The sequence below is a fragment of the Corythoichthys intestinalis genome, chromosome 10, assembly GCF_030265065.1.
Source record: "Corythoichthys intestinalis isolate RoL2023-P3 chromosome 10, ASM3026506v1, whole genome shotgun sequence".
NCBI classification, from domain to species: domain Eukaryota; kingdom Metazoa; phylum Chordata; class Actinopteri; order Syngnathiformes; family Syngnathidae; genus Corythoichthys; species Corythoichthys intestinalis.
In genome coordinates, this window is record NC_080404.1 from 52,550,235 (window position 1) to 52,566,707 (window position 16,473).

A 16,473-nucleotide genomic window follows, 5' to 3' on the forward strand; every position below is an offset into this window, starting at 1 on the left:
TGTGGCCATCTGAGTCCCCAGACTTTGTTTTGTTGGCAAAAGGGGGTTGTACAAAGTATTAACACCAGGGGTGCTAATAATTGTGACACACATTATTTGATGTCAAATAATTTTTTCTTTATGTGGGATTTTTTTCCCCACTGAATGAATGCACTTGTATTGAAGGTTGGATTTTTCTCTTTTTTTCCATTAAGGTCCCTTATTATTTGAATTTTAAAAAATTATTAGAAGCTAAAAAACACATTTTTCAGTGGTGCCAATAATTATAGAGGGCACTGTATTACCTCAAACAAAAACTTAACTAATTTTGGTCTTAACAGGGAGCAGTTGGATTCAGCCATGTTAAACTAGTAATGCCATATTCACTGTTGCCAGTGTATCCACCCAAATCGATGAAACTAAATGCAAACACTTTCAAAACAAACCATTACAACGGCACTCTAATTAAACGAATACTCGAATCAGCAAAATTGGATTTGAAGCTTTTTTCTAATCAAATTACACGATTTAATCAATTAATGGTTGCAGCACTACTGTCAAATACTACTTTTGAATTCATTATTTGATTGTGTGTATGACAATGCAATTAATGTGTAATCATTGCCAAGCCCTGTTGTTATTTTAGAAAAAAATACAATTCATAAGTTACTATTATGCTAGGAAAAACAAATTAATTCAGAATGTTAATAGGGGCTATTGACAAGGATAGACATTCAGTTCATTCAAACTGACATCAAATGCTCATCCGTCACTGCCATAAACGTCCAACCCACTTGAATGAATGTTCGTTTATTCACCCCTCCCAGGCAAAACGGATTAGACGTCTAGCGCCGTCAATGGCAGTCAATGAGTTTAATGAGTGCCCTTTCAATTGTGTTTTTTACAGCGATTGTTTTGCGAGAATCCCTCATACCCAGACCTTGTGGCGTGTTAATAATTGCGTAGGCAGACGAGCTTTTAATGGAAGCCTGATGAAAAATAGATGAGCTAGCACCAGCGGAACTTTGCATCGGTCCTTTTGTTGATTTTGTTTATCCCGGGTTACGCCCGATCAGCAACCCGGTGAAGTCCGCCATTAGAATTCCATCGACAAAGCGATAATGCTGTCTTGATGTTTTCAAAACAAGCAAGAGGCTTCTTATATTTCCCGGCGAGCGCTCTGTGCTTTTAGCGTTCAGCCGCTCATCCGGTCGACGCGTTCGTCGATAGATTGATCGGCGTAACCGTAGCGACGGCTAACTGCATTAGCGCTCTGGTTTCTCCCCTAACCTAATTGTGACGGGGCGGGGCAGAACCCTCGTTTTTAGAAATAGGCATGCAGTTCACAAGAAATGGACTCCCACACCCTGTGATTTGGACAACTGCTTTTAAAAAGGCACTTTAAGTTCATGGACTGTATCTCTGCTTAGACAGATGAGCGTTCAGGCTTTCGTCATGTCATTCCGAGATTTTATCAGGAGACTGCAGCATCGTGAGCGGCTGTTCTTGTTGAGGTCTTCCAAATGAGAGGCGCCGCACACGTCCCAGCGGATCTGAACACCGGAGAGGACGGACGCACCGTTTGCAGCTAGCTGGCCTAAATTCTAGTGTTGCACTGATTCCATTTTTTGGTTCCTGATACTGATTTGTGTTATCGGCCGATACCGATATTGTAGCGATACTCAGCATGTCTTTTGAGGAAAGTTGATTTTTTTCTTAAAGTAAACAACTGCAAACTCGGGTGACTGTAAAGTCATTGCTATCAAGGCTTGGTCAGAAAATTCTTAACTCATTTTCTGTCATTGACGATGACGATGCCAGACATAGGGCTGGGCGATATGGCCTAAAGCAGGGGTCCCCAACCTTTTTTGCACCATGGACCGGTGTTATTAGGGTCTTTTTTTCATGGACCAGTGTTCTGACAAATTTTGCAACCCATCAAAAATTGCAACTATGCGGTTTTGCGCATGCGCTTAACGTTTAAAATGGGCGCAAATGCAGCGATTCCAAAGTAAACACGACAAACTTTCTTAAAAGAAAGGAATATTAACTTACGTTTGATCATGGATGGACATGTAGAAAAGTTCTCAGACACATCCTGCCATGTTAGCTGCACACAACAACTGCACACCGCTCTCTCGCCGTTAAAGAGTTCGCCGTGTCCTTGAGCATTAATTAAGAAGCCGCTTCACAAAGATACGATGTTGGAAATTGTAGCAAGGTTTTCAATGCTCTCATAGCGATGTCAGGATATTCCGGAATGACTTTAATCCAGAACCTCGTTAGAGTAGTTGTCTCAAATGTACGTTTAGGGTCGTCGTCATTTGCGATCTCTACAAGCTGATCCTCCTGCTGCACAGACACACTTGAATCACTCGGTTTATTCACAAATGGGTCACGAATCCACTCCTTCGCAGTCCGTGGGTCTTCAAGGTTGTAGGCTCACCTTCTGGCTCGTCAGGTGCCTTTTTCTCTGTAAAAAATCTCTCCAAAGACGTCTGTTTACCAGTCATCTTCGCTCGTGTGGGGGCTAATTATTTCCGGGAACAAATGTGCTGCGCCCGCGGCTTAGTCATACGTTATTATCGAGGACAAGCGCACATAGTTATATTATATATACAAAACAAGATGTACTGCTAGCAGTCCAATCAATGGATTTCTATGACGACATTCTAATCTATCCTGTAGTATTATATCTAAAGTAGACAGGGATATTGGTGTGTTAATCAGGGGCACAGGGTTAATTCGGCCAGAATGCGGTCGTTAATAAATAATTATTTCTGTGAGGCCCAGTAGCAAATGCGCCACGTACCGGTCTGCAGCCTGGCAGATGGGGACCCCTGGCCTAAAGTACGTATCTCGGTAAATTGAGCAGATTTACCTCGATAACGATACATGACGATAAATTCGCCCAAGTGGACTGTTATATGATTTGAAAATCTTAATCAATGCATGAAATACAAATGAACTGTTACTCGTTGATTTAGTTACCAGATTTCAATTTAACATATTTAAACAATTGTACATGCAGTCTAAACATTAACTATATAACCATTTCTTGTCAACCATAAGAATTCAAGTATGAACATATGTAACAGCTTGTATGACTTGAACAATGTACAACATTAAAAAAATTGATACGACAACTGTGCAAACATGTCATTGTAACACAAATGACTTAAAGTTTGAACAAAACACTTAAAACAGGCAACTTATTGTTAATGACTGCTGTGACATAATTACTCAACACAAGTGTTTACTTACTTAAAAGGTTTTAGGTTTTTTTCCCCAGAGCATTTTTTTAGTGCATGCATGCACACATGCACCCCCCCCCCCCCCTCCCCGCGCACACACATTAAAGAGCATATGACACGAGAAAAAAAGTCTAAAATGTCATTATTATGTGAATTAGAATCATATTTTGAGACGATTCGACTATATACAACAATTTAGCAAAGCACAGATGACGAGAAATTAGTCTTTTAATCTGCCGGTTAGCCACGCCTACCATTATAGGGCTTTAGCGTCCCCAGCAGGTGGATGACGTCAGCGGTAGACATGGCTCATCGATTTTACTATTCAGCCCATTGAGGGGAAATTATTCAGAACGAGGAAAACGCGACGAAGAAAGCCGCAAAATGTCATTGTTTCAGTCTCTCTACTCCAATATTTTTATAGGATATTCTTTTTACCCAAGTATTTTTCCCCAATAGCTATATAAATGGCTTGAGAAGGACCAGTCAGCCCGTTGAGGGGGAACTATTCACAACGAGGAAAACGCGACGAAGAGAGCGGCAAAATGTCATTGTTTCTGTCTCATTACTTCAATATTTTTCCAGGATACTCTTTTTATCCAAGTATTTTCCCCAATTGCTAAATAAATGGCATGGTCATGACAAATAACAGTCTTGTGCTGAATGGAATATGAAATAATAAAAATGCATTTATTCAGGACGACATGGCAAAATTACTCCATAATGGTCAAAACTGTCGACTTCACCTTTACTGTCGCACCTCCCGAACGATATTTTATGACACCTAAATCGGACATATGTCATTTCCCTTCCCCGGCTTCGGAGAATGTAAACAAACCAGAAGGCGTGACAGCTAGCCGACATGCTAACCAGAACCGAGTGATGTTTCAAAGTCTTCAAAGCGGAAAATCACACATAGCTATCCTGGATTATTTGACATGACGACCCGGTTGTCGAATGTCTTATTGGATCGGCAAACCGCCCGGCGGAGAGCAATTTACAGTTCGTTCCCCGGAGGAGGGTGGCTGGAGCTAACGCAGCTAACGTGCTGCTGCTAATGCATTAGGAGAGCTTTTTACATGCCTATCAATGATCAAACGTAAGTAGTCCTTCATTTAAAGGAAGTTTGTAGTGTTTACTTTGTAATCGCTGTATTCGTATTTGACATAATACAAAACAAGATGTTTACTCACTTCATCGTAAGTCCAATGGTCCCACAGTAAATATCCACGGTGAATGGGAACCTTTTGAAACTCCAAAAAGGCGCATACGCCTCTCCCTCATACAGAATGATTTTTCCGCAGCCGTTTGGCTGGCGTGATGCGAAAAATAAACGTATTAATCCGCAAAATCAGCTGAATCCTTCGTCCTCATACACAACAGTACACTGTAGCGTGAAGAGGACGTCTTCTACCGTACACGTCACAGCGCCCTCCTCCTTAATGCAAGACCGAAGCCGGAAGTCACTCATTTTCCTGGCGCGGGATTCAAAAAACTAAATAAATATAGCGATCGCTTCCACACACATCCAAGCGGTCCATATCATTCAGGAGCATAAAATACCGCGTGTATTATGAAATAAACATGCTTTTTCGTGTCACAGGCACTTTAAAGCCGTATTGCTCTTTTGCCAATGAAACGTTTGAGATTTTATCATGGCAGTAATGACATGAATGAAGCAAGCATATACAGAAAAATAGCTGTGGCCATTAAACGGTCATATTATATAGGCTTCACTGTTGCAGTATAATTGATGCTGAATGCGTTACCCTCATCAAAGATAAAGAAACCACACACAGATACAAAATAACGCGACATACTAATTGCTAGATGCGGTCCGTGCCCAATCCACTCCTTAAGTTCAGCTGTTTTGACAAGGTTAGAGCCGCTATCCGACTCCATCACGTTCATTTTATAGCGTTAGCCGCTATTATTAGCCTGTGGCTGGGCTTCTAGGAGAAAGCATCCTCTCCTGAAATCGTGAGAACCAGGGAGGAAAGCGGGATGAAAGCCCGTTTGGAGGCCACCAAGAGTCTACTTAATGTCAGGTGAAAGTTTGGTGAAGCTCCCTTAAGCCCGACTCCATCACGTTTGCTTGTAGCGATAGCCGCTAGCGTTAGCTGCTACCGTTAGCTTACAGGGCTTCTGTTTGTTTGAGTTCCAGATAACCACGTGACTTCATACGTAAGCACACTGACTGCTTTCTTAAAGGGGAATGCAATGCAAAAAGCTAACTGAAACCGAACCGAAACCGGGATCCCAAAACCGAGGTTCAAACCGAACCGTGGGTTAACTGAACCATTGCACCCGTACTGTCATGGCAGATCTCGGCTACTCTCGTTTAACCAGTTTGCATTATTTTATTGCAATGTTTTTCCTTATTCGGATTTGTTTCAAGACTACAGTTACAGTTAGACTTCACTTTGATGGTTAATGCAGTTACTGCAATTTTGTTGTTTAATCACAATAGATTGGTTAATTTACAGTTCAAAACCCAGAAGCCATTCATTTACGAATGTGATTGCACTTTCGTTTACATATTTAAATGTTCAGATATTAAGATTTGAACGAGGCAAAATAACATGCTTTTTCTCTCAAATATATTGTTATAATAATTTGTTTCGGATGTACTGTAATTATCTTCTGTATAAAAATTAATTTGGTGTTCAAAAAGTCTTTTTTCAAACTTGGGTCTTGAAAAAGCGGGGGTTGTCTTATAATCAGGGCCGTCTTATATTCGGGCCAATATGGTATTTTTCTTAATTTTCAGGCGTTTTATAGGTCAGCAAGTGATCGAATAGGTTTGAGAATTTGGTACGTTTACAGCGTACAGTGGGGCAAATAAGTATTTAGTCAACCAGTAATTGTGCAAGTTCTCCCACTTGAAAATATTAGAGAGGCCTGTACTTGTCAACATGGGTAAACCTCAACCATGAGAGACAGAATGTGGGAAAAAAAACTGAAAATCACATTGTTTGATTTTTATGTAATTTATTTGCAAATCATGGTGGAAAATAAGTATTTGGTCAATACCAAAAGTTCCTGGCCGCATCTGGTGCACTGAAGTTCAGCGGCCGTGATTGCTATGTGGATCTGGCGAGCTTACGCCGCACAGTTACCTGCTATTGGGGAATTTGAAGGCGAGGCCATTCCGCAACACAATTGTTGCGTCTTGGTGTCGCAGCGTCATCATGTAAACGGCCCATAAGACGCGACTTGTTTGGCTCGCTTTAAACTCAGGGCTTATAGTCCATGGCAGTTGGTAAAAAAATAACAAAAAATCACATTGTTTGATTTTTAAAGAATTTATTTGCAAATCACGGTGGAAAATCAGTATTTGGTCATTCTGTCTCTCATGGTTGAGGTTTACCCATGTTGACAATAACAGTCCTCTCTAATATTTTCAAGGGGAGAACTTGCACAATTAGTGGTTGACTAAATACTTATTTGCCCCACTGTAGCTCTGCATGGTATCGGCAAAATGCCGATGAATGTTTTCCAAAAAGACACCATGATCTCATTTTGTACAATATATTTCAAGGCTTAAATTCCAAAGATTTTATATTTGAAGTGAAACAGTTTGAAATGATGAAGCCATTATCAAAACATAATAGTCCCTAGGCCGAGACCCCTTAAACGCAACATACAAATATAAGAGTACAGTAACGAGACTTTTAAAAACTCTTTATATTTCTATTTTACGGTTTCCTATTTCAACCATTTACACTAAAAATACACAACACTGCCGTTTTTTTTTTTTTTTTTTTGCGACCGTCTGCATACACTCGGCGTGTCGCTAGCGTGTGGAGAGGCGCTCGCGCGTCTGGGCCCGCGTGGGCGCTTCAACAATACTCGCTGCCAGGTCGCCATGGCGACCGTGTGACGCCGGAGCTCGATAGATGCCGCTGAAGGCGTGGGAGAGACTTGAGCAAAAAAAAAAAAAAAAAAAATCTATTAGATGTTTGATGATCTGCTTTTCGTCACCTGCTTCTGTGGAAAATCTACCCACAATCTGGCACATTTTATGGACTGTTACATTCATTTACACTTGCCTGAATACATAATATAAATACTGTATAAATCAAATATAATTAAAAGATTAATAAATAAGATACAAAATTATATATGTATATTATAAAAAATAATTTTTAAAAATGAATACAAGTACAGTATAATTCCGACCTGATGTTCACATATGTAGACATGACATTTAGTGTCCTGTAGGCCCCACTTGTACTGTATATCAAATGTTAATACTGTGACCTTCATGAGCCAAAATGTGACTAAAAATAGTCAATTTCCCTATAAAGGGTTAAAAAATATATAAATCTAAAAATTTACAGAAAGATAACATTTATTTCTTTAAAATTGAAAGAGTAAATAAGACAAAGATGCCACAAATTACATCAATAAAATAACATTTAAAACAAACAAAAAAAACTAGAAAAGCAGTGTAAGAGAGCAGCCAAATTCAAAGCATTTCTGACCTCTGTGACCTTTGACCCTTTCCCTTCTCATCATATCACCTCCCCTGCAAAACTGAGTTAAATAGGCTAATTCGTTATCAAATCTAGGGCTGCAGCTATCGATTATTTAAGTAATCAATTAATCTATTGATCAGTTCGAATAATGGAGTAATAGGATTACAAACAATTAGGGCTGTCAAACGATTAAAATTTTTAATCGAGTTAATTACAGCTTAAAAATTAATTAATCGTAATTAATCACAATTCAAACTATCAATAAAACATGCCATATTTTTCTCTAAATTATTGTTGGAATGGAAAGATAAGACACAAGATGGATATATACATTCAACATAGGGTACATAAGTACTGTATTTGTTTATTATAACAATAAATCAACAAGATGGCATTAACATTATTAACTTTCTGTTAAGCGATCCATGGCTAGAAAGACTTGTAGTTCTTAAAAGATAAATGTTAGTACAACTTATAGAAATTTTATATTAAAACCCCTCTCAGTGTTTTTGTTTTAATAACGTTTGTAAAATTTTCAATCAAAAAATAAACTAGCCCGCCATTGTTGATGTCAATAATTACACAATGCTCATAGGTGCTTAAGCCCATAAAATCAATCGCACCCCAAGCGCCAGCAGAGGGCGACAAAATTCCAAAAAACACAAGTCACAAGTTGGCATTGCACTGTGCTGTCATTTTAATCGTTTGAGCGGGGTATGTGCGTTAATTGCTTCAAATATTTTAACGTGATTAATTTAAAAAATTAATTACCGCCCATTCACGCGATCATTTTGACAGCCCTACAAACAATTAATGCCTTGAAAAAATTTTGGGAGATGAAAGAAACAAATGTTTATGCTTGCAATAATATTTTTTTGGGCTTGCTAAGATTGCACTTTCAAAACAAAATACAAAATTCCTGAGGGCATTTTCATTTCACAAGAGCAATAAATACATTTAAAACTAATTGTAATTATCTGAGCTTTGAACGGTAAAAATAAATAAATAAATAAATGATATACAGCAAGTACAAAAAATTAACAATTGGCCAACTTGCATCGCAAAAGCCCGCTAGCTTAAAAGCTATAAAATGCTAACATTCTTTTTTTTTTTTTTTTTTTTTTTTTTTTTTTTACAAATACTTTAAAGAAATCGTTCAAACACCTATTGCCACCACAAAAAAAATCTAAATATACTTCTATACTTAATTATGAATAGATAAACAAACATATTAGCTCAAATAAAAACTTACAACCTAATGTTTGCCTTAACAGGAGAGCAGTTGAATTCAGCCATTAGATGAGTTATGCCATATTCACTGTTGCCACTAGAGGGCAGAGTATCCACTCCAATCAATAAAACTAAATGCAAACACTTTCAAAACAAACCAAACGGCGCTAGTCATCCAGTTCATTTTGACTGATTTAGAAGTCTAGTGCTGTCAATGGCACTGAAACCAGAGCATTCACACTTTTGTGGGAAGTTACAGGTTACTTCCTATTGCTTTTGAGTCTCTTTCTGTTCATTTGGGGACATTTTTGAGTAACTTCTTTCTCAGTAACCCAAAATCAATAGTAAGTGATGCATAAATGCCCCAAAAGGAAAAGGAAGTGACTGAAAATCAACAGGAAGTATTGTGAATGGCCCCAAAATTAACCCACTGCCTGGCATTGGCTGCCACTGACGGCCATAGACGTCCAAGCCGTTTGAAGTGGGAGGGATGGCAGCGAACTCGCTGCCACTCTTCCACTTCAAATGGCTTGGACGTCTACTAGTGATAAACTCACAGCAGAAGGATGAAAACAGTTGTTTGTATGATATAATTATGTTGAAAATGCATTGTTCAAAAAGATAAAATGACATCATTTGCTTTGTGTCTTCATTTCGAGATGTTTGACATCAGGTGAGAACATTTGTTGAGATTTGCTGCTGATTTAATGGTGCTGCGTGCGGTCACGTTTTTTGCTGAGTCACACCGCCGCCGTCGTCGCTGCGTGCTGAGTCGTCGCTTTGTCCTCATCCATCACGGTCAATTCTGCAGATGAAAACAGCCTCTCCGCGGCCTAAAAACACATTTTGTCGGAGCTCGACAACATCTCCATCCAATAAAATAGCCTCCCCCACAAATGTGACATCATTTCCGTTCATGTTTGTTTGATTAGCAAGCGTATTGGGTAAATATTCATATCAAATGGGCAACTTTTTGATTTTCTGGACTGTTTTATGGCCTTTAATGACTGTTGCCTGAAAGTGTATAATAGCAGGTGTTGGCCAAACGGGGGCGCAATTGTCTCACTTGTTATCCCAGCAGGCTGCGGCATGCTGGCCAATCTCACTGCACTCTTTGGGTGATATGATAGTCATAGTGGCGGACTTGGCAATTTTGGGGCCTAAGGCGAACATATCCAGGGGCCCTCTTAATGGGTCAGGGGTTAAAAAGGTGAGAAGGGTGTGGAGGAAATATGTTCTGGTACACTAGGGTTATCCTAAACGACAAATTTTCTCCTGATCAGTCAGCCGACTAGTTTTACGATTAGTCGACTAATCTAATAATTTTCTTTTTGTTTACTAATTTAGCAATGACATTTTTGTTGACGCTTTAATAATTCACAAAATCATTTTGGAATGCTTAAATTCTTTATTAAAGTACAAATAATCATGTAAATAACAATAATTAATCACAAATAAACAATGAGGTTAAATGCTGATAGCATGTACTAGTGTAAAAGAATGGAGAGTAAACAAATTCAGAACACTGACTTTCCCTTTCCAACATTATTCAAAACAATTCTTTAAAAAAATTCTAGCATTATTATTATAGTATACTACTATATACAATATAATAGTAGAATAATTATTCATTGGCAATCATATTTGTCATAAGTGTCATTTGAAAGCTATTCTTAGTGTAGAATCTGTATTCTGTAGTATTTACTCAACATATTATTCTATAAATTCTGAAGTATGTGGGATTAACTCCAGAAATTGTTATTTATATGACGAACATGGCGTGCTTTTATTTTGAAATGTTCACCGGAGGTACGTTCGCTAAACCGCTAACCGAAAGCTTTACACTCCTTAAAAAAACATTCTTCGTCATTGCTTGTGGTGTCACTAATAGATTTTTTTTTTTCGCTAGCAAATGCTGTTAACCAGCTGTTGAGTGTTATTGTATGACCGATTGTAACTGTACTGCATTGTTTCGCCACAGGGTGTGCTGCCGTGTATTTTATGTTCGGTGTGAAGAAGAAGAAGAAAGTTAAAAGAGGCATTAGCGGCCTGTTCTCAACTTCTCCCTCACTGCACTTTGGCTCTCATGGAGAAAACGTTCACTCATGTGTTCGAAATAAACGATAGCCGACGTGCAAAGTAGCAAGCGAGCTGTAAAAATAGCGAGCTTAGTGGCGTGAAAAACGTGGGAGAGCTAAGTGAAGCTAACGAACAGCTAAGCGAAGCTAAGCGAAGCTAAACGGAGCTAAGCGAAGCTAAACGGTGCTAAATAAAGCTAAGCGACTGATACTCAGTCCGTCGCCATGGAACAGTCCATTGTAATGCGTGTGTGTGGGGGAGAGATAATATAAATGCAGCATTCAAATGGCTTTCTTTTTTGTTTTGTTATTTGTTTGTTTGGTATGCTGACATAATTATACATGACGAATAACAGGGGGTGCTGCTGGCTCCGGTGGCCCAAGCTCTTGCTCGTTGGGGCAAGGGCTGCTGGTTGGGGGCCCCCTACTGGCTGGGGGCCCAAGGCGATCGCCTACTTCGCCTGAATAGTAGATCCGCCTATGGATAGTCAAATGTGGTTATTGCAAATATAGCTACGTGTAATACAGTTTTGTTGTTGTTTTGTGTTTTTTTTTTTTTTTTTGGATAACTTTAAGGATTGTTAGGGGTGGGGGTGTGTGGGTGCACCGTTCATTCATGATTGGTGTGTGTGTGTGTGTGTGTGTGTGTTTGTATATTTGTGTAATCAGTGGCAGAACAAATTTGAACAGGGCCTTGGTGCGATTAGCATAAATGGTAAATGGGACCTCCCGGGTGGAGCGTCCAACAAGGGAGGAGGGTTGCTAGTGGACAATTATTCACGGACTCCTCAAGGTGATCGTTCGGTGTGTGTGTTTTTGGGGGGGTGGGATGGGGGAGTCTGCTAGTCGAATGTTTTTTGCGGGCCTCTCCAGACAAGCGGGGGGGCTATTAGACATAATTTAACACTTAAACACTATACAGGTGGTCCCCGGGTTATGAACGAGTTCCGTTCCTACGCTGTCAACTAACCTGAATTTCAGCGTAAGTCGGAATTAACCCTTTTAAGTACCCCTAAATCTCAAAATAACGATCAAAAACATGTATTATACGTCATATTAATAAAATGAAGTAAAAAAAAAAATTTGATTGACACAAAAATGGATATTACTTCCCCCTGGTAACACTGATCATACCATGGTTCTTCTTACAACTGACCAGTGGTGGGGAGAGTTGCCAAAAATTTTACTCAAGAAGCACTACTTCAAAATAATATTACTCAAGTAAGAGTAAAAGTTGTCATCCAAAAAATGTACTCAAGTACAAGTAAAAAAGTATCCAGTGAAAAGAATACTTAACTACCGTAATTTTCGAACTATAAGCCCCTACTTTTTTCCTTCATTTTGAATCCTGCGTCTGATAGACCAGTGCGGCTTTTTTGTTGATTTATTTGGGTTAATAGGTAACACTTTATTTGACAGCAGCGTTATAACACTGCCATAAGACTGTCATTATTATGACATGACACTAACATGGGCATTACTGAATGCTTATGTCATTGTCATCCAGCAAATTATGTCATTAACTCCATTAATGTCCCGCTAAGCTCTTTTACATCCATTCAAAAGTGAGATAATTTGCCAGATAACACTAAATGATATGTTATAATCATTCATATATTGTAAGCTCATGACAGTGTCCTGTCATAATTATGATTGTCTAATGACAGTCATATGGTACCATTGTCATCTGTAGTGCTGCAATGCATGCTAGGAGGCATGTTGGACAACAACAGTGTTGACAGCTGGTGGCAGCAGAGGTTGACTGTGTCCCCCAAGAGAGCAGTGATGGCCAAATGAAGCTTCTTGAAGCAATGGAGCTTTGCAGCCAATAGGTTCAAAACTTGATGGTAATAGATTTGGTCTTATGAAAGTCTTATGATGCCACTGTCAAATAAAGTTCATCCATTCATTTTCCATGCCGCTTTTCCTGTTACCGGTTAATATCTTTTGTTGTAAATATCCCGTAATACAGTGATGACAGCTGCGGCTTATGGTCCAGTGTAGCTTATCTATGAACAAATGCCATTTTCGTGCCAAATTTGATGAGTAGCGGCTTATAGTCAGGTGCGCCTTATAGTTCGAGTTTTTTTTAAACGCATTTTTTTTCTCTCAGCACGAACTTATCTGTATGAACTGTTGTTATAATGGTCCTGTACAATAATCCATTACAGAACCACATTAAGCCAAAGAAATACACAAAAAGGAAAAAAAAAAGACAGAAATTAAGCATTATTTGTCCAAAGAGCATGAGTGCCCTGCCCTCTAGTGGAGAAAATAGTTCCTAGTTTAAATAGTAAATACTGTAGTTCCTTCATAGTTACTGTTATGAAATCAAAATGATTATATCTCCGGTTTTCCTTGGTCAATCGGTGCCAAATAAAAACTGGGAGAGAGTTTTAAATCCGCGCTTTTGATTCATGTTGAGGGCAGCGCTCTATGTCAAATACTTCATTTGTTACTACGGTGCTTTAAAGACGCGTGATTGAACAGGCTTGCGTTATCATAGAACGGCAAGTTTGTGTCTGATTGGTGTAATGGGGTCTTGATTTTTGTTGCGACGTCTCATTGGTGAAATTATCACTCTGGGTTTAACATTTTGGTTGGAATGTGCGTCAGAACTAAATACGATGCGCTGAGAAAAGTTGGACCACATATAGGACGGAAGTGAGGTTTTGTTTTATCAGTACAAAAGCACGTTTGGATCATATTTGGATTCATTACAAATCAATAAGATGCTTCATTTGTACAGAAATCCCATTTTCCTTTTTTTTTTTTAGTTTTTACTTTTGATATGTATTAAACTATAATATATATATTAAAATCATGGAAACAAAAATATTTACAATTATTCTTTTTTATGTTTTGAATGAATTGACTTAATTTTACGACGTACTCGACTTACGCGATATCAGCTTTAGGACGCCAGAGTCTAGTCCACCATTTTGTCTCCAGTCGTTTTTGATTAAAAATGAACTCTACAGAACAAGGCAATTTGGCTTTTTGAAGCTTTTTACTTCCTTAACTTTTGACAATTTGTAAAGCTTTAACACACATATGTACACTTATGTTCAAAACGACAAGCATTTTAACAATAAAACACTTAACACAAAACAATTGGTGAATCAAACGTCAATCTAGTCTGATCAATATTTAAAATCAATAGATTCAATTAGCCAAATTTGCCTCACAAAAGTCCGCTAGTTTAAATGCTATGAACGCTTAAATATTTACAATTCTCATAGCAAATCGCTCAAACGTAACTCCACAAACTGTAGCTGTAAACTTAAATACAAATGCATACACAAACATATATTAGCTGAAACAACTTACAGCCTTATGTGGGCTAAACCAGAACGCAGCTATCCTTTATCCAGTTGGACATCCGAGTCTGCTTCTCAGTCATATAAGGCGACAGTCCAGCCGGACCCAACGCTCCCACCAGAGGGCAGTGTATCCGCCATCATTAAACAAAATACACAACTTTTGGACTTTTTGGATAGTTATTTTGGGGTATTTAAAGGGTTAATTTCGACTTGCGCTGAAATTTGGGTGAGGTCGCCATGGTGGGAACGAAACTCGTTCGTAATCCGGGGACTACCTGTACATATTTTCAGGACAGAGTATTTATCAAGTATTAAATAATTGTTAATTCATTTAATCAACATTTGTCAATTCATTTGCTGATCAATTAGCTGTCGCTTTCAATGCCATTGACCATGATAGATGTCCAATCACGCGGGGTCCAATCATCCATCTGCTGTGAATTGCAATGTGTAATCACCATTAAACATCCAGTCCATTTGAAGTGAGAGGGTGGCATCGAATGAACATTTGTCGACTAACAAAGACCGACTGGGGTTAGCGTTGATTGTTTTTGAGGCGCTTCTAAGCTTGTGGTTTGTTTTTGTGCACAGGTTTGCCAAAGCAGCGTCTGGGCGCGGCGTCTCGGAGGAAGCGCGCTAGGAAGGAAGGAAATAGTGAATTGAGCGCGGCATAGTGGCGTTGGCGCGGCATCGGAGCGACCATGACGTCGGTAGCGGGCGAGTTGGAGCACATGGACATCCAGCAGCAGTACAATGAAGGCGTCAACAACCGCTGGGACGCCGACGACTGGGACAACGAGAACAGCTCGGCCAGACTGTTTGAGCGCTCGCGCATCAAAGCGCTTGCAGGTAATTGCCACAAACAGTACAGTCAATAGTTTCTATAATCCTCCATAAAAACAAACTGATTATCTTTTGTTAATTAGCAAATTTGATAGGCGATAAATCATTTAGAGACATTGTTCACATAATCATGGCCCAAATCGGCTTTTTTCAGCCTCTTCATAATTAAAATGAATTAATTTAAAATAATTTTAATAAATAATCAATACTAGAAATGGTTTATTTTCAATATTTTAGTGTGTCTATATTAAAACAAAATGGGAAAAACATTTTAAAGATTTTTTTTAATGAATTTATAAACAAAACAAACAAACAAACAAAAAAATCTCAGTTCCATAGTATTTTCCGAAAGCTGTTTGATTATCTTGTAATTTAAATAAAAAAAAAAACTGAAGAAGAAATATTGTTTTTTATTTTCTACGATTTTTACATTTGATATATATTTTCAAATGAAAATCAATTTTCTACGCAATTCCCATTTTTTTTGCGGGGGGGGGGGTCCCTGGCTTATTAATTGATTGCGGAATTACAGTTAGCCAGTAGAGGGCAGCTTTCCGTACTTCAGGAATTTGCCAGTAGAGGGCATGCATGCACAACACATTGACCTATTGTTGTCTGTGCTGCCTGTAGGTTTTAGTTAGCCAGTAGAGGACAGTCTTCAGCCTATAGTAGCACATGAGTGCTCGTTGTTTAAAATCAAAAACAAAAAAAATATTATTTATACATATTCTCTGATTTTAGTAGTACTTGATGAAAGCACAGGCATAGAATATGCTGTACATAATAGTAGTCTGACATTTCGGAGCACATAGTGTATTGGTTCCAATGCACATTTCTGAAATTATTAGTCAAGAGTAATATTACAGTGATTAACTTAAAAATGAATAGAGTAGACATTTGGCCAAATAATGGTTTTGCTTGTATGCACGTGTTGTTTATCAGTGTGTCGTTTGTGTGACTTGTTAATGAAGATGATTGATGCTTTTGAAAAGTATCCTATAAATCTGAATGAAATATGACTTAAGTTGAAGTATTACAACTCAAGTATTTATCTGAGCCCGGTGTACTTTGAACTGCATCACAACTTCATGATATTCAATTGATGATTAACCTTCTGGTCATTTATTGGCCTCACTTGCATGCGTGAGAAGACGCATGCATTGAGCTCACTAGCCGCCATTGACAGCGCTAGACGTAAAAAAAGTAAAAAAAAAAGAAAAGTATTATTCTTAAAATGGATTTATTAAGCAAGCCTAACCCTAAACCAGTGGTTCTTAACCTGGGT

General features: G+C 38.6%; 1 protein-coding gene across 1 annotated transcript in view; it reads left to right on the forward strand.

Moving 5' to 3' along the window:
* The window catches only part of sptbn1 (spectrin, beta, non-erythrocytic 1), a 153,481-nt gene that overhangs the window by 20,074 nt on the left and 116,934 nt on the right, over positions 1–16,473 (forward strand). Inside the window, exon 2 of the mRNA XM_057849270.1 lies at positions 14,937–15,194. Within this exon, the coding sequence (XP_057705253.1) occupies positions 15,047–15,194 (148 nt within the window). The 5' untranslated portion in view covers positions 14,937–15,046. The remainder of the gene's footprint in view (positions 1–14,936; positions 15,195–16,473) is intronic.